The sequence below is a fragment of the Vicugna pacos genome, chromosome 18 (assembly GCF_048564905.1).
Source record: "Vicugna pacos chromosome 18, VicPac4, whole genome shotgun sequence".
Taxonomy (NCBI): domain Eukaryota; kingdom Metazoa; phylum Chordata; class Mammalia; order Artiodactyla; family Camelidae; genus Vicugna; species Vicugna pacos.
In genome coordinates, this window is record NC_133004.1 from 43405546 (window position 1) to 43423181 (window position 17636).

Sequence of the window (17636 nt, forward strand, 5' to 3'; positions counted from 1 at the left end):
CAGGGCCCAGGGGCGGGGCCTGCGGGGAGGGGCGGGGCCTGCCTCCGGGAGGAGCGGCACCCTTCGCGCCGCGGGCCGAGCCGCCAGGGGGCGCCCTCCTGAGGGCGGGCCCTCGCCGCCGCCGTGGCTTGGCCCCTGCGGGCCGCCGTCGCCGCGCTCGGCATTCCGCCGCCGTTCGGCTCCGCGGCGTCGGGCTCCCGCGGCCCTCGGTGGCGCCGCAGTCGCACACCCGGGGCGCCCGCTGGCCGGCGGCGGCGGCGGCGGCGGCGATGGCCCCCTGAGCGTGCCTGAGCGGGTAGCCGCGGGCGGGCGGGCGCCGCGGCGCAGGCCCGGGGTCGGCGGGCGGAGGCCGGTCGCGGCCTCTTTGTCTCCACAGCGGCGGGCGCGTCCGCGGGGCCCGGGGCGGAAGTCTCGACGCGCTCCCGGCGCCCCGGGCCGCGGCGGCCGCACCATGAGCGACATCCGCCACTCGCTGCTGCGCCGCGACGCGCTCAGCGCCGCCAAGGAGGTGCTGTACCACCTGGACATCTACTTCAGCAGCCAGCTGCAGAGCGCGCCGCTGCCCATCGTGGACAAGGGCCCCGTGGAGCTGCTCGAGGAGTTCGTGTTCCAGGTGCCCAAGGAGCGCGGCGCGCAGCCCAAGGTGCGGCGGGGGGCCGGCGGCTGCGACGGGGAGATTCCTGATCTTTTTCCCTCCGCTGTCGGTGACAGGCGTTTGTCAAAACACAGACGCCCTGCTGTCGAGGGCTTCTTCTCGCCCTTGGCCTTGATCTTCGAGCAGCAGCCGAGGTGCCTGTATTGCGGGGCATGTGACAGCTGCGTCTCAGTGGTGTTAAAGCAAGAGCCACTGTAGGTCATCCCAAGTTCCCCAGGACGATGCAATAGTGACGTATAATGACATTTCCTGAGATTAACAGTAGAGTTCTATCCCCCGGGACCCAGGCTTTAAGAGAGGTGAAAAGTTCCCTGGGAAAAATAGCGTATTTTCTGTTTTCTTATGGTGTGAATTAATAGACGTGTTAAAATTTCTCATCGCTTCTCCTGGACTTCTTTTACAGAGACTGAATTCACTTCAGGAGCTCCAACTTCTTGAAATCATGTGCAATTATTTCCAGGAGCAAACCAAGGACTCTGTCCGGCAGATTATTTTCTCATCCCTTTTCAGCCCCCAAGGGAACAAAGCCGATGACAGCCGGATGAGCTTGTTGGGAAAACTGGTCTCCATGGCAGTGGCAGTGTGTCGAATCCCAGTGTTGGAGTGTGCAGCCTCATGGCTCCAGGTACTTCCCCAGAAATAGCCTTTTCCCCAGAGTCTCCGAGGACGAGTATAGCGTCAGGAATTTTAATTCAGTTGGATTTCTGGAGAGGCCTTTTCCACTTTATCTGCCTGATACCACTGCCGTATATGCTGATACCCCAGACCTATAAATACAAGTTGTAACCAGTCTTGAGAAAAACAGTAGTTTGTAATGGTAAATGAATTTAAGAAGAAATGGTTCCGTCTTCAGAACAAGTGAAAGGTCTTTTTTCTTAGTTAAAAACAAGAAGGTAGGATTTTGAAAACAGCTATACATGCAGTTTCAAAGATTCTTTTTTTTTTTTAAGATCATTATGTGTCTTATTGTGGCAATATTTGCTTGTTTTTATACAGTTGAATCAGTCGGCATGTGAGTTGTTCCAGCGTGCCATTACAAAATTGCTGGCTCTCCTCATTGCTATGGACATAAGGGCCTTCTAGAGTGTCTTTAAATATCAAAGAAAAAATGTACATTTATAGTAGATTTCATGTTAGTTTTTTGGAAGATCTATTTTGTCTTGCTTTTTTGTTACTCGGTCTTTGAAAAATTGATAATTCGCTCAGAGTAATTATTAACTCAAAATCTTGATTAATAGGATCCTTAACTAAGATAACAGAATTGACTACATTAAGTCTCTCAAACCTGTTTCATTCCCAAGGCCTTGAAATCATTGGGGGTTTTTTTTCCCCAATTTATTTAAATATTTTTCTTATGATCTTATTTATCTCTAAAATTTGGCTAGCAAAAATATATATCGTTCTTTGTACTACAGAGGTAAATCTCAGTGAAATCTGTACCGTAATTCTCACCAGTCCGATTTCCGGGGCATCTGAATTGATATTGTGTGTTGGGTTTTACCCCAAGATTACCTCTGTCCCTTAACAACCAAGTGACGTGAACTTTAGCGTTTTGTTATTCGTCATATGATTTTCTATTTCTCTCTAATGATGTGGTACTGTGATGCTAGCATTTTGGCAAAGTGAAAGCAGATGTTAACAACAGAAAAGGGTCTTGCATTTGGCTCAGAGTTTGCCGCATTGGGGTGTGGGGCTGCAGCTTCCTCCTGAGGAAAGGTGGAGGCGGCTGGTGTGATGTAGTCCAGGGCAGATTTCAGCCTGAGGACAGTCTGGCCTGATGCCTCCTTGAGGTTTCCCCCACAGGCTGTGTTGTGGCCCAGGAACTGTAGCATCCTGAGCAGCTGTTAAATATGGCAGCAGCTACAGACTGGCATCTGAGTGGGAAGGAAAAAGGCTGGGGAGGGTGGTGATCCACGATTCAGAAGTATTAAGGGAACCCGTAATAGGAGAGAGTCGTAAGAGAAGTTGAGAAAGAACTGATCTAAATCGTAGTTCACAGACTTCCCTAGATCTCAAATCTCATCAATGTGGAAGCAATGTTAACTTTCACTTTTGGAGTCTACCTGTAGGGTTACAAAAGTTGTCATTTCCTCATCTGAAGTTAGGAATGACTTTTCCCAAGTAAACTTCAAAGCAGAGTTCAACAGGCTTTTCACGTAAAGGGCAAGATAGTGAATACTTTAGCCTTGGCTAAAAGTCGTATGCCCTCTGTCCCACCTACTCGGCTCTGCCCTTGTAGTGCAGGCCGCCTTGGACAGAAGGCAGACACGGAGTTGCCCGTCCCCTCGCTCACGACACCTGTAGTTACATGGACTGTGGCTTTTTTCTAGCGGACGCCTGTGGTCTACTGTGTGAGGTTAGCCAGGGCCCTCGTGGACGACTACTGCTGTTTGGTGCCAGGATCCGTTCAGACGCTGAAGCAGATATTCAGTGCCAGCCCTCGCTTCTGCTGCCAGTTCATTACTTCCGTCACCGCGCTGTATGACCTGGCGTCAGGTAAACTTTAAACAGGTTGTTGCCATTCCAGAGGCTCCAGCTGGTTGCCAGTGGTGCTTCCTCTGAACACCCAGCCGTGAGTGCTTTGGTCATTATCTCTGAAATGTGTATTTTATTTCGAGCTGAAAGCTAACAGGGTGGGCCGCCTGGACTTCTGGAATTTGCTAATAGGGGATTTTTCTTAGTGGTTCCCATCTGCCTGATGGGAATGGTCCAAGTGGCAGACAGCCCTCGAAGCAAGGCTCCAATGCCTGGGAGAGATGTGGCTTTCTCCGTAGACATGACTTGACTTGCTTTTCTTTCTTTCTTTTTTTTTTTTTTTTAAGTTTTTGTTTTGTTTTATGTGGGGGTTTTGGGAGTTTGGGGGGGGTGTTTGTTTGTTTTTATTTTTTTGGTTAACGGAGGTACTAGGTATTGAACCCAGGACCTCATGCATGTGAAACACATGCTCTACCCATGAGCTCTAACCTCCCTCCCATGACTTGCTTTTTTTATTCTTCATATTTTGTTTTAAAAATTTCAAAACTTCAGGAAAGTTGCAGGAATATTACAACTAATGTTTATGTGCCTCTCACCGAGGTTCACCAGGTGTTAACATTCGCCATATATTCTTTCTCCTTTCCCTCTGCTCTTTCTCCCCCACACCTGCACTCCCACAAATATTTTTTTCCTTAACTGTTGAGAGTTTGTTGCCAGTATCATGTACCAAGTACTTAAACATGTATCTCCTAAGAACAAGAACATTCCCGTCTGTACCCATGATACCATTATCACATGTAAGAAACTAAATATTGACAGAAAACTATTATCTCACATATAGCCTGTTACTCAGATTTCCTTGATTGTCTCGCTGATGTCTTTTATAGCCTTTTTCCTCCTGTTTTGAGGGGTCAGGAGAGTTCAGGGTCCAGTCAGGGATCATACCTCATGCATGGCTGTCATGTCACTGTGGTCTTTTTAAAACAGGTCCTTCCTGTTTAAAAAAAGTCTCTTCTGACATTGACTTTTTTTTTTTTTTATTGAGGTACAGTCAGTTTACAATGTTGTATCAGTTTCTGGTGTATAGCACAATTCCTCAGTCATCCATGAACTTACATATATTCATCTTCATATTCTTTTTCACCATAAGCTACCACAAGATATTGAATATATTTCCCTGTGCTGTACAGTATAAACTTGTTTATATATTTTATATATACCCATCAATATCTGCAAATCTCGAACTCCCAGTTTATCTCTTTCCTCCCCCCTCACCCCTGGCAACCACAAGTCTGTTTTCTATGTCTGTGAGTCTGTTTCTGTTTTATATATAAGTTCATTTGTCTTTTTTGTTATTTAGATTCCACATACGAGTGATATCATATGGTATTTTTCTTTCTCTTTTGGCTTCATTTAGAATGACATTCTCCAGGGCCATCCATGTTGCTGCAAATGGTATTTTATCATTTTTATGGCTGAGTAGTATTCCATTGTATAAATATACCACAACTTCTTTATCCAGTTATCTGTTGATGGACATTTAGGTTTTTTCCATGTCTTGGCTATTGTAAATAGTGCTGCTATGAACATTGGGGTGCAGGTGTCTTTTTGAATTAAGGTTCCCTCTGGATGTATGACATTGACATTTTTAAAGAGCTCAGGCCTGTTGTTTTACAGAACATCCCTCAATTTAGATTTGTTTGTTTCCTTATGGAAGATTCAGATTAAACAATGTTCCCCAGACCATGGTGTGTCCTCAGTGCATTGCACTGGGAGGCATGCGTCAGTGATGTTCTGAGACTTCCTTAGCAAGATGCCAGGAATGGTCTTCATCGTGGCCATTAGTTAGCATTTGACTTCAGCTGGGAGAAGCCCATGTCCCTTGTCCTTGTCCAGCGGCAGAGCCCTCTGGTCAGATCATTTTATGCAGACTCCCATTAAAGAAACTGATAGACGTTAATCAGCTCTGGTTGATTTGGGACGGGGGTCTCTGACCCCACCCACTGGGCTCTGCTACCCACTTTCTTCCTCTAGTGGTGGGTTCCAGGGAACATGGATTGAGAAGCACTGAGTCCTTCTGCATCTGTGTCCTTGTGTGGCCCCCACAGCCCAGGCGGCCCTGGCCAGGGGCTGTGGCTCTTGCTTTTCACGAGGGGAAGTTACAGGCCTCGCGCGGCGAGCAGCCTTCTCTGCAGAGCCAGACTCAAAGCCTGCTTTTCCCTTTCGGGCTCCTCCTCCTCCTCCTCTACCCTCCGCTCTGGCGGCTCAGAGGGCTGACAGGTGGTCCCTTCCTTACCCTGGTCTGGTAGCTAAACCAGCATCTTGAAAGCCTTCAGCAACATTTCCCATTTCTGTTCAGTCCAGCATTGGTCTCCCACTGACACCCTGAACATATGCGAGTTTCCTGTTATTTGTGACTTTTTTCTTGCTGTTAGACTCTTTAGTTCTTCTGAGAAAGCTTGCGTGGACAGTATGGCCATTCAGGTGCACGTCACACCTACGTGTAGTCTCATCTCGTCTTCTGTAGCCACATGCTGCGGGAGGGGCAGCAGGTTGTGGGAGTGGCGCCCTGCTGCGAGGGTGGGATTTTCCCTGGTGCTCTCCTCGGAGGCTTCCTAGGAGCCGTCAGTAGCTGGGAACAGTATTCAGGCCTTGTGTTTTCCCACAGGAGAGATTTGATTAAACCCTATTTACAGCATAACAGTTGTCCTTTCAAGTCATTAGTTATTCCAGGGCAACAAGGACAGAAATTGGCCTTAACATTGAGAATGGGTTAATTAACATATGGAGAAGGAAGGGATGTTCAGAGAATACCAGTAACATTCTAGGATAATTATGAGATGAGGTATTTTTCTTGTAAGTCAGTTTGCCAGTCTGATAGGTCAGCGGTTTCTTTTTTCTTTTTTAAATCGCTTTGTTAAAGTACGATTGACGTGCAAAAAGCTATGTGTGTTTGTATATACAATTTGGTGAGTTTGGACACGTGGAAATCACTGGCTGCACAGTGGTGGGCCTGGGCTCACTGTCAGAATGGTGATTGCTGCTGCTCTTGGTGCTTCGGGTGACAGGAGCCCATTCCTGGGGCGGGGCTGGGCCTCAGTACCACACAGCAGACGGCAGAGGCTCACCTAACCCAGAAGAATCCTCTCCTACCTGAATGGCACAGAGAATCTGGGTCTCTGCAAAGGAAGGGTGTGGGGATTACTCACTCAAGTACACACGTTCGTGTACGTTCACAGAGCACACGCGTGCACAGAGCACGTGTGTGCACACCGCCACCGGGTCCTGCAGATGCCTCAGCTCAGATGTGTGTGGGCAGGGGAGGGGCTGTGATGCTGGAGGAGTGACCTGAGACTGCCATTTCCCAGACGGAAGCATCTTGGGGAGTCAAGGGGCCAGACACAGGGTCACCACTGTTTATTTTGCCAAGTAAAGATCACAGACAACACTGCTACCTCCTGTCACCATCATTTCATAACAGAAGGGAAGGGGTGGGTTAGCACCAAGATGGGCATAACTTCAGGGAAAAGGCCAGTATTTCCCGAGAAAGAACAGCCAGGGGCCTTACAGCGACACGGGGCTCCCTCTCCGCCTCTGCTTTCTCAGGCTTGCCTCTGGACCTTAGCAGCCTGGAAGGGGCTCCGTCATCCCGAGCTTTTTCACGAGCTGAAGGTGCACAACCCTCAAAACAGGAGGCTGGGGACCCACTCCTGTGCACACAGACAGCCGACGCATTGTGTGCTGATCCCAGGATGGGCATTGTAGACTAGTGGTTAAGAGCCAGGCTACCTGGGCTCAGATCTGGGCCCACCACATACTTTAATAAGTCTGGAGGGGATTACTTAACATCACTGTGCCTCAGTTTCCTTATCCTTTATATAATAGAAGAATTGTTTGAGGATTAAGTGAGTTAACGTGTGTAAGGGACTTAGACCAGTGCCTGGCACATCGTAAACCCAGAATAATGTCAACATTTGTTTTTCTAATCATTGTTCTCTGTCTTGCCATAGAATGTGCCAGGTCTCAGGAATCCCTAGAGTCAAGGCTTTGCTTAGACAGAGGTTCCAGTTTTGGAGCTGGGATGGCTCTTGGCAGCTGCAGATCGTTGATGGGACTCTGAGCTGCTCCCCAGAGGCCGCCCTTACCGTCACTGTACATTGAGGGAACGCCAAACATAGGGATGAAACCTACTCACAAGTGCCTCGGTGAAGTGTGATAGTAGTTTTGGTTATAAAAGTACGGGATTTTATTTAAACTGACACATGGGCTCTTCAAGGCATAATGGAGTTTTAGGGAATTGTTCATTTAACAAACGTTTCTTGAGCCCCACTGTGGCCAGGCAGTCCTGGCACTGGGGATGGAACTCTGAGTATGATGAGAGTCCCAGCCCTCATGGAGAGGATGTTCTAGGAAAGGAGACAAAATAGGTGAGAACACAAATCCGTCGTCTGAACGTCAGGTGACGGGTGCTGTGAGCTTGGAGGCCCTCCCCCCACCTCCCGTGTACTTCTGTCCCTGGGGCTGAAAACCCTCCTGACTTCATGCATCTTTGTTTGCAGATGACCTCATCCCACCATTGGACTTGCTCGAAATGATTGTCAACTGGATTTTTGAGGACCCAAGGTTGATTCTCATCACCTTTTTAAATACTCCAATCGCAGCCAACCTCCCAGTGGGATTTTTAGAGCTCACCCCGCTCACTGGGCTGATCCGCTGGTGTGTGAAGGCTCCTCTGGCTTACAGAAGGAAGAAGAAGCCCTCCTTATCCAACGGCCACGTCGCTCCCAAAGTCACGAAGGACTCGGGGGGGATGGACAGGGACTCCCACCTCTTGTACTCAAAGCTGCACCTCAGCGTCCTGCAGGTTCTCATGATGCTCCAGGTGCACTTAACTGAGAAGAACCTGTACGGGCGCCTGGGGCTCATCCTCTTTGACCACATGGTCCCGCTGGTGGAGGAGATCAACAGATTGGCGGATGAACTGAACCCCCTCAATGCCTCCCAGGAGATCGAGCTTTCCCTGGACCGGCTCGCACAGGCTTTGCAGGTGGCCATGGCCTCTGGAGCCCTGCTGTGCACGAGAGGTGGGTCCTTTCCCTGCCCGGGCCTCCCCAGGGGCGGGGATACCACCCAATGGGAAGAAACAGGGGCTCCTAGACACACACTGTTTTCTGCTTCTTTTAGGACTTCTTTCCTCTTAGTGAATACAGGGAAGAGGGTGGGAGTCGCGGAACTCACCCAGGTAGAACACTGGCCGTGACATCTCTGTGTCTCCTGACTGTTTTGCCCAGGCCCAGGGACTCTTCAGAGCATGGATAATAATAGCTTAATATCCTCCCTCTTGGAGAGTCTTTTCTTTTTCTGCATTTCTTTTTTATTGAGGCCTAATTTATATACAATAAAACGCACATGTTTAAGTGCATGAAACATTCCCGTCACCGGTTTTGAGGGTTCCTTAGTTCTGCGTTTCAGTGCTCAGACTGTCCGAGGAGAACGATCTGGTGACACACTTGTGTTTGCTTTCTGACTGTTGGCTCACAGACGTTGCCTCCGGCCCAAGTGGTGGTCCCAGGTCATGGGCTTCCCGAATCCTGTCTTGCTCTGTGACTGCCTTGGGCATCTGACTTGCTGTCTCTGGGCCCTTTCCCAGCCATCTAACAAATTACCAGTAGAGCTACCCACTTCCCTAAGTGATGGATTCTGTTTGGGACCTACTTTGTTAAAGCGAAAATTGAAGAGAAAGAGAACTCAGTTTCTAATTGATGCCAGGAAGCTGTCGTGTAAGGCATCATTACTGTCTTGCTAGCGGCCTGGAACATCAGGGAATTGCTCATCTCGTTGTCTCAAATCTGTTCCTAATTCTGTATCTCCTTAATTTCAGATGACCTGAGAACCTTGTGCTCCAGGCTGCCGCATAATAAGTAAGTGCCTGCTCAAGACTTCTAGATGGGCTGGAGTGGAGGTTGAGGGGGCTGGAGTACAAGGCAGGGCAGACCCCTTGTTCAGGCTTCCTTGGGGAGGGCTGGTCTGCAGGCTATAGAGCTTCTGTTTACAAGGGGCCCCCCAAAGGACCTGACAGTAAGTGGGGGATGGATTAATAGCGTGACCCACGTGAGAGGAGGCCCAAGGAGAGAGCAGGTCAAAGGAATGGAAGAAACGGCCATCAGGGAAGAAAGCGGTGCTCACTGAGTCAGCACGTGTGTGTCGAGGTGGTGGTGCACATGCACTGTTGGTGACATTGTGGCTGCCCAGCCCTTTGGGGAATACTGCAGAGACACAGCCCTGGGGCACAGCGTGTCGGTGAGGCCAGCGCCTTGGTGTCTGGCAGCACAGACCAGGTCCTGAGCTCAGTTCCATGTGTGGTTTGCTGTGGCACTGACTGAGCCTCGGTGCCCCCTTGTCAAGTGGTGGCAGTCACTCACCTGCCTTACAGGGTTGCAGCGAGGTTTCAACGAGGTGGTGTTTGTAAAATTCTTAGCCCAGTCCATGGCACCCCGAGGTCTCTCCATGAATGGTGGTTATTGTCGTAATCTGGGGGGAGCAGTGGGAATGGTGATGAGAAGCAGGAGCTGCGGTCACAGCTGCTGGTGAGAGTTCCAGCCGTGCAGCTTCCTGTCTACGGGACCTCAGCCGAGTTTCTTATCTCCCGTTACCTCCTTTTTCACTGTAAAATCGAGAAAATAATAGTACCTGTTTCACGTCCCCCTGCCTCCTCTCCCCTGCCCTCCCCTCCGCCCACGTCATAGGATTTTGGTGAGGATTAATTGAGCAGAAACACAGAAAGCACTTAGAATAGTACTTAACGTGTAATAAGCACCTAAGAAGTGGTAGCCGCTGTCACTTTTACTGTTACTTGTATAAGTTAGCAGTTTCTCTTGATCTAGTTAATTTCACTGAATCTAAGAAGCAGAAAATTACCTGCACAAAAATGTTTCATGCAAATAATGTAGCATTATTAGCAGCAGGAAGCTGGAAGCAGCCTAGCCCTAGTCCGGTAGCACAGAGACACTTAGTAAGTTAGTAGTGATACATCACAAGGAGGAAACATGATGTGTCTGCCAAAAACAGGTGTTGGGGTGACTGTGAGGAAATGTTGCTGGTTGAAGGCTGAAGGCTGAACTCTTGTGCACACGGTAGTGTGCACACGGCAGGGTTTACAGGAGCGAGGACAGCGAAGTTCAGTTAGTCGGATGATCAATGTGGTTCTCTCTTAAGATGGTCACGCTAGTTTTTAACATAGGGGCCCCAGGGCTGGCGTTGGCAGGCAGTGTGGACAGAGGGTGAGCGCCCACCAGGCCCTACCGCACTGTGCGTGCACCCAACTGCCCAGAGCCTGACCAGCAGCCCTGCCAGGGCCGAAAGTGTGGGCAGGCCTGTCGCGCTGGTCACGTGTAATATGAGGCTGGAGGGCAGGCCAGATCCTCCTTCACGGCTGATGGGCGAGCGGAGCTACCTCCAGAGGATAGGTGTCCCTGCTGGTCTGGCTCCACGTCGGACTCTGCTGGGAGGGGCGGCTCTGGTCAGGCGTCCAGGCAGTGAACCGGAGAGGGTGGAGGGAGGTGGTCCCTGATGGAACAAAATGGCCCTCCTTGAGATGTTCTGTCAGCAGGACGGACAGCTTGTCCAGAGGCCTCCCCACCCTCGGGAACCCATGCTGTTCCTTCTCGTTCATTCTTTTTTTCTTCTGGGCTTCAGGAAAGTCCCCTGCGTCTGGGGACATTGTTAATACGAGTGGCATCTCTTCCCCACCTTGCAGTGATCCCTTTGTGATCTTTCCCATCTTTGTGCATAGCTTTTACTGAGTATTCAATGTTTCCAGGGCATTAAAATAGTGACCGAGTATAAATCCTTTATCTTCTTAGTGTTGTAACTAGGGGTCCCCATTAGAATCCTCTGGAACTTCTCATCAGTCCATCTCTGAGGTGGGGGCTAGTACAGGACTCTCAACGTCAGGATCATGTGAAAGGCCCGCTTTCATGTGGCTTTGCTTCGAATTCAGTTAGGACTCAGTCGTGGAGAATGACTTTGAGAATTTTCCTGTCTGCCGTTTTTGCTGCGGTGCCTCAGTGGTGGACAGTTGAGGCTACAGCGGATGCTGACTGCAGTGGCCCCTGTACCAGAGGTTGAGGCTGCCCCCAAGCTTCTGTGGACAGCGGGCCCCCTCCCTCCCCGTCCTGCAGGATCCTGGCTTTTCCCACTGCGGGCCCCTCCTCTCTCCCGGCCCCAGTCTAAATCCTGCCACCTCCAGATCACCTCCTCCCGCTCCTCCCCGGCCACGAGCCACCCTCCGTCCTCCCTGGGCTCGCAAGTTTCCCCGACTGGAAACTTGCCTGTTCTGTCCCCGCATCTGGTGCCTGTGCTGGCATGTGTGTGAGCACCACCTCGGTGTCCCAGGCTTCCCTCCTCTCTCCCCCGCAGCGCCCAGTCCAGGGGCCTGCCTAGATGCCGCATGTCAGGGGAACTTGTTGGAACCAGTGTGTCCTGATCCTTCTCCTTGTGTTCGCAGCCTGCTCCAGCTGGTCATCTCGGGCCCGGTGCAGCAGTCACCACACGCCGCGCTCCCTCCCGGGTTCTACCCTCACATCCATACGCCCCCGCTGGGCTATGGAGCCGTACCGGCCCACCCCGCTGCCCACCCCGCCCTGCCCACACACCCCGGACACACCTTCATCTCAGGCATGACGTTCCCATTCAGGCCCATCCGCTAGGCTGGCCCACTGCGTATCGCCGACTGGCACCGTGCCTTCTGCGCCTGGGTTGGAGGAAGCCTTCCAGGAGAAGGGCGGCCAACCCTGTGGAGGAGGGCCTGGCGGCCCCTCCTCACTGGCAGAACTGTGTGGGTGCGAAAGTTCTGTGACATCGCAGTCCAGGTGCCTCCCACCTGGTCACATTCGTCAAAGTCTAGATGGAAGGAGAAATGTCCAGCCCTCTGCGCAGCCATGTGGACATCTTTAAAAGCCACCAGGTCTGTGAGCCTGAGTGTCATTTCAGACACGTGCTCCGAGCCTGTGCTGTCGGAGCGCGGACGGAGAAGCAGCGTTTGCAAGTCCATCTGTCTGTCTGGCTTCCTTGTGAATGGGCCGTGTCCCCGCCGCGGACACAGGCGCTTCAACAGCTCCGTGGGCCCAAAGCTGCACCACTGGCTCACACTGCACTGGGTGCCGCTCGGGGAAACCTGTGAGGCTCGCCCGTCACCAGGGAGCGGAGCTTCTCTGTTTTATTGGGGTCTCTCAGTTTTCCTTTCAGATGTTCAAATAAATTTTTTCCAAACAGTTTTATAGACCTGATGGAATGTGTTTTAAAACCAGTACCTGCGCGCCTGGCTGGTGTCCTCCCCAGTCCGCAGTGCGCACGGTGAGAAGGAGGGGCGCGGTGCTAGCCGCTTCTTCGGGCAGAGACACTGCGGAGAGCTCCCGCCGGGCAGCTGGGGTCTGTCTGCTTCAGTTACGGGCTCGTTCTTCCCTCCGGCGCAAAAGTCGGTCCTCAGGAGTTTCCTCCAGCACGCGACTGGAAGGTACCTGCTCCAGGTCCTCACTCACTAGTCTGCGGAGGAGGGAAAGTAATCAGTAACCACGGCGCTGGGCTCCCCGGCTAAACAGCAGGAACGAGAGGTGGTCGCAGCCAACAGTGAGCAGCGAGACTAAGATTAGCCTGTAGGCACGAAATCTAACCCTGTGGTGGGTTCTCCTCCTGTGCCGGCTGCAGGCCGAGACCTGGGAGACCAGATGGAACCGGGCTGTGCATGTGTGTGTTTTTGACGTCTGTAGTTGAAGGCCTCCCTCAAGGAAATGCAGTTGCGCTGTAAGGGCCGCCCTTGTTGCCAAGGTGCACGACCACGTGTGTTTTCTCAGGGACTTGAGCCCATGACCTTCCTGAGCCCCCAGAGTGCTCAGCGGGGTTTTGGCCGCCACAGCTGGCATCTCGGAACCGGCCAGCAAGTGAAGCCTAGCGGGCATTTTAATAGCTTTTGAGAGCTCTGAACTAGGAGGAAATTCCCTTCTCTTGGAGTTTGATTCCATTATCCCTGTGTTTCCTGTTCACGTATCAGTCTCGTGTCAGGGCAGGAACCGCAGTCAGGTCTCTGCTTCCATCCGTCTTGGTGGGACACACCTGAGAAACTAAGGAGGTAGCACTTGCTGGTTCTTGGCATTTAACTCTGGCACCAAGTGCTTCTGAAAAGGGTGGAAGAGGGGCTGTCCCACTGCTTCCTAGTTAGCGGATCCCTGAGCCTGGCTCTCAGAAGGTGGTCGTCGCCATCCGTGTCCAGGGCTAGATGGTTGTGGCTCCTCTTAGACTCAAGGCGGTTTTTACCAAACTTTGGGAAAAAAAGGAAAAATGTAGGAAATAAAGCCACTAGAGCCACAGACTTGCTTTGTGGTATTTTGAGCAGTATGTGGGCAATTAAGCCAGCCAATTAAAAATCATATGCCTCCTATTTAGTAATTATGTGCCAGGCACTTGCTAAGTGTTTTACATCCACTAAAAATTGATACATGAGAAAATATTAGGCAACATATAAAACTAAATATATCTCACAGAGTATTTAAAAAACCACAGATTAATCAATTCCAATTTTATAAATGAGTGAAGGACACGAACCAAAACTTAATAGAAGAGAAAACACAAATGACCAATAAATACAGAAAGGTCCTAAAACTGGTAACTAGGGACGTCTAAAAGGGAGCCACCGTTTCCCACCAGACTGGTGAAACGGGAAGTTGTCACCGAAGGTGCAGGGAGGAAGGAGCCCAGCGTGCAGTGGAGCAAATCCACTTAGCCACTCTGATGAAATCAGAAGGTAAAATGATCCTGTGACCCCTCCATGCTGAAAACAAAAAGAGATGTTCAAGGTTATTAAGGGCTGTATTATTTGTTTCTTAAGTAACAGTTTTATGGAGAGAGAATTCACATACTCGGTTCGCTAATTGAATGTGTACAGTTCAGTGGTTTTCAGTCTATTGACAGCTATGCCACCATCACCACTGTCATCTCAGAACATCCCACCGTCCCCAAAAGAAACCCTGTACCTGTTACAGTCACTGCCCCTCCCAGCCCCTGACCACCCCTAGTCTACGTTGTCTTTATGAATTTGCCTTTTCTGGATATTTCACATAGATGGAATTCTACCGTATTGTTCCTTTGTGCCTGGCTTGTTTCAGTTAGCATAATGTGTTCCAGGTTCCTCCGTATTGTGTTAGTTCTTCCCTACTTTTTATGGCTGAATGATGCTGCACTGTGTGGCAGCCCACGTTTTGTCTGTCCATCTATTAGTTGATGGGCGTTTAAGCCCTTTGGCTTTTATGAATGCTGCTGCTGTGAACATTTGTGTACAAGGTTCTGTGTGAACATGTGTTTGACTCTCTTGGAAAGAAAGATACACATATACATATACACATACACTATGAAAATGCTGGGTGCGGTATTTTTTAATAAGGAAAGTGACTACTAGGATTTATTAAGTAAAAAGAAAAGAGGCCCAGAGAAGTGTGTAGAGTGTGCTACCTTTTTTTTAAACCATTTTTGAGAAATTGAAATATCGTTAATTTACAGTGTTGTGTAATGTGCTACCTCTGGCAAAAGTATAAATTGAAATGAAGGAAGGATAAAAGAATAATAAAGTAGTGGCTTAGGGGAAGAGGGAGGAGCAAGGTGAAGCAACAGAAATGGAAATAAGAATTCTCATGACCCTTGTTTTGTAGTTTTGACTTTGGGACCATGTAAATGTTTGACTTGTTTAAGTCATCAGAAACACAGAGCAAACTGAAGCAGATGAGATTAACTTGGTATCTGAGCTGCTAGCAAAACCACACAGAAAGGAAAATTTCCAGTTTCTTTAAAACATAGTTAAAATATAGTATTTTAATGATTCCTATGCCTTCAACTTATGAAATCATGTTTAACATCACCAATTTTTTTAAAATGCATATTAAAGCAATGAGGTAATTTTTGCCCATCACAGTGCTGGTTATTTTGTTTGTCTGGGGGGGAAGTGATTAGATTTATTTATTTTTAATGGAGGTACTGGGGATTGAACCCAGGACCTGGTGCACACTCAGCACACATTCTACCACTAAACTATATACCTTCCCCTCCAACATTAACAGTTATTCACAAAATTTGTGTTTAGCAAGTGTATGTGGCAGAATTATTAGCCATCTCCAACCAGCCATCCGTCTCCTTGATAAAGAACTACATTTGGGGCAAATACTTGACAGGCACCTGTTCCGGGGAGGTTGGGCCCTTCCTTGGAGTGAATCGTGATTAGTCTATACCAGCACGTGCTTCCACACCTCTGGTCAGAATTTGGTTATGTAATGAGCAGGGGCTGTGACTCTGGCCAGTGTGGGGTCAGGTCTGAGAGAATGGCCTCCTGGGAAGTCCCCCAAACGGACCCAAAGCGGAGACACCTGTTTCGGTGTTGGTTGGACACTTGCTGAGGATGTCGTGCCTCTAGTCTTAGGACGTAGGTATCTTGCAGTCCTCTTGGGAATCCTCTAGGTCATTGAGGTGTCTTTGGGCCACTAAGTTGACCAACCCTCGAACCTCCTCCCATTGCACTTCTTGTTACATGAGATAAGCATTTTCCTCTCTAAGCCAGTTTTTTTTTTTACATTTTTTATTGATTCATAATCATTTTACAGTGTTGTGTCAAATTCCAGTGTTCAGCACAATTTTTCAGTCATTCATGGACATATACACACTCATTGTCACATTTTTTTCTCTGTGATTTATCATAACATTTTGTGTATATTTCCCTGTGCTATACAGTGTAATCTTGTTTATCTATTCTACAATTTTGAAATCCCAGTCTATCCCTTCCCACCCTCTACCCCGCCCCCCCCCCCCCCCGGTAACCACAAGTCTGTATTCTCTGTCCATGAGTCTATTTCTGTCCTATATTTATGCTTTGTTTTTGTTTGTTTGTTTGTTTTTGTTTTTTAGATTCCACATATGAGCGATCTCATATGGTATTTTTCTTTCTCTTTCTGGCTTACTTCACTTAGAATGACATTCTCTAGGAGCATCCATGTTTCTGCAAATGGCATTATGTTGTCGGTTTTTATGGCTGAGTAGTATTCCATTGTATAAATATACCACATCTTCTTTATCCAGTCACCTGTTGATGGACATTTAGGTTGTTTCCATGTTTTGGCTATTGTAAATAGTGCTGCTATGAACATTGGGGTGCAGGTGTCATCCTGAAGTAGATTTCCTTCTGGATATATGCCCAGGAGTGGGATTCCTGGGTCATATGGTAAGTCTATTCCTAGTCTTTTGAGGAATCTCCACACTGTTTTCCATAGTGGCTGCACCAAACTGCATTCCCACCAGCAGTGTAGGAGGGTTCCCCTTTCTCCACAGCCTCTCCAGCATTTGTCATTTTTGGATTTTTGAATGACTCTCTAAGCCAGTTTTAACTGTTTCTGCAATTTGGAACTAAAAGTATCCTTACTGTGGCAGAGTGGTGGGGAACTTTGTCAGGGCAGTATCTTATCAAAATTTAAAATCTCTATTTCCTTTGATCAGCAGTTCCATGGCCAGGGATATATCTCACAGAAGAACTCTCACAGTTAAGTTGTTCCACTTACAGACATGTTTGCAGTAGTGAAAGATGAGAAACAGATATTCATCATTATGGGCCCAGTTAAATAAATTAAGGTATACCCTTGAAGTTGGAGGCTAAAGGGAATTTTTCTAATTACACAGGTATTTGTCCTACATGGAAAGATGTCCAAAATATATATAGTTTAAGGAGCAGATTGTTGCAAGTCAGTGTGTATTATGATCACCTGTGTTAACACATTATAAATAAATAACAATATATTCTAGTGATGACAGATCGCTGTTGTTTCTACTCATTCGGGATCCAGTCCCTCTTTTCCTTCTAGCAATAGCATCCTGATTTCACCCCTGATGCCCTGGCTCCATCCCTAACACCAGGGTGCAGGGACACAGGACCCAGGCCTGGCAGAGCTGAGCACCGCAGCCCCCATGGTGGTGCCTGGAGAGGAACTCGTGAACCCAGTGAACCCTCATGAAACCCAATCCCGAGACTTGAGCCAGAACTACCGGATAGAGAATTTCTCTTTTCACTTGAAGCTGCAGCCGTGGGGAAGTGGCTGGGGTTGGGGGAGGCAATCACGTGATGGAGGACAGCTGTCACAGAGAATCAGAGAGCTGAGAAACTAAGAGATCCCAAGCCCTTGTGATGACGCTAGCGCCCTGGATCCGGCCATGCCTAAACATGGCTTCCGTTAGGAGTCAATAGATGCTTCCCAGCATTTTTCCCCCCTCAAGCAAGTTCAGGATGGTTTTCTTTCACATGCAACTGAAAGATTCCCGATGAATTCACAAATACATATACCTGGGGATTTTTATAAGAAACATCTGGAAGACTGTGTTTTTAGCTGTTAAGAGTGGTTGTCTCTGGAGGCTGGGATTTTACGAGAGTTAAACTTTCTAAATTATGGTTGTGCTGTCTGATCTGGAAATCTGTAGCCAGTGC

At 48.9% G+C, this 17636-nt stretch overlaps 1 protein-coding gene across 2 annotated transcripts; it reads left to right on the forward strand.

Moving 5' to 3' along the window:
- The first annotated feature begins 121 nt into the window (after positions 1 to 121).
- INTS15 (integrator complex subunit 15) lies at positions 122 to 12405 on the forward strand. 2 transcript variants are annotated; one of them, XM_006210423.4, is made up of 6 exons: positions 122 to 643; positions 1059 to 1280; positions 2986 to 3151; positions 7690 to 8214; positions 9012 to 9051; positions 11637 to 12405. In XM_006210423.4, exons 1-6 carry the CDS (start codon positions 452 to 454, stop codon positions 11836 to 11838), a joined length of 1347 nt encoding a protein of 448 aa, XP_006210485.3. In that variant the 5' UTR covers positions 122 to 451; the 3' UTR covers positions 11839 to 12405. The 2 variants fall into 2 exon arrangements, with proteins under 2 accessions (XP_006210485.3, XP_072799458.1); XM_072943357.1 differs by having other exon boundaries at positions 122 to 613.
- Positions 12406 to 17636: the final 5231 nt, after the last annotated feature.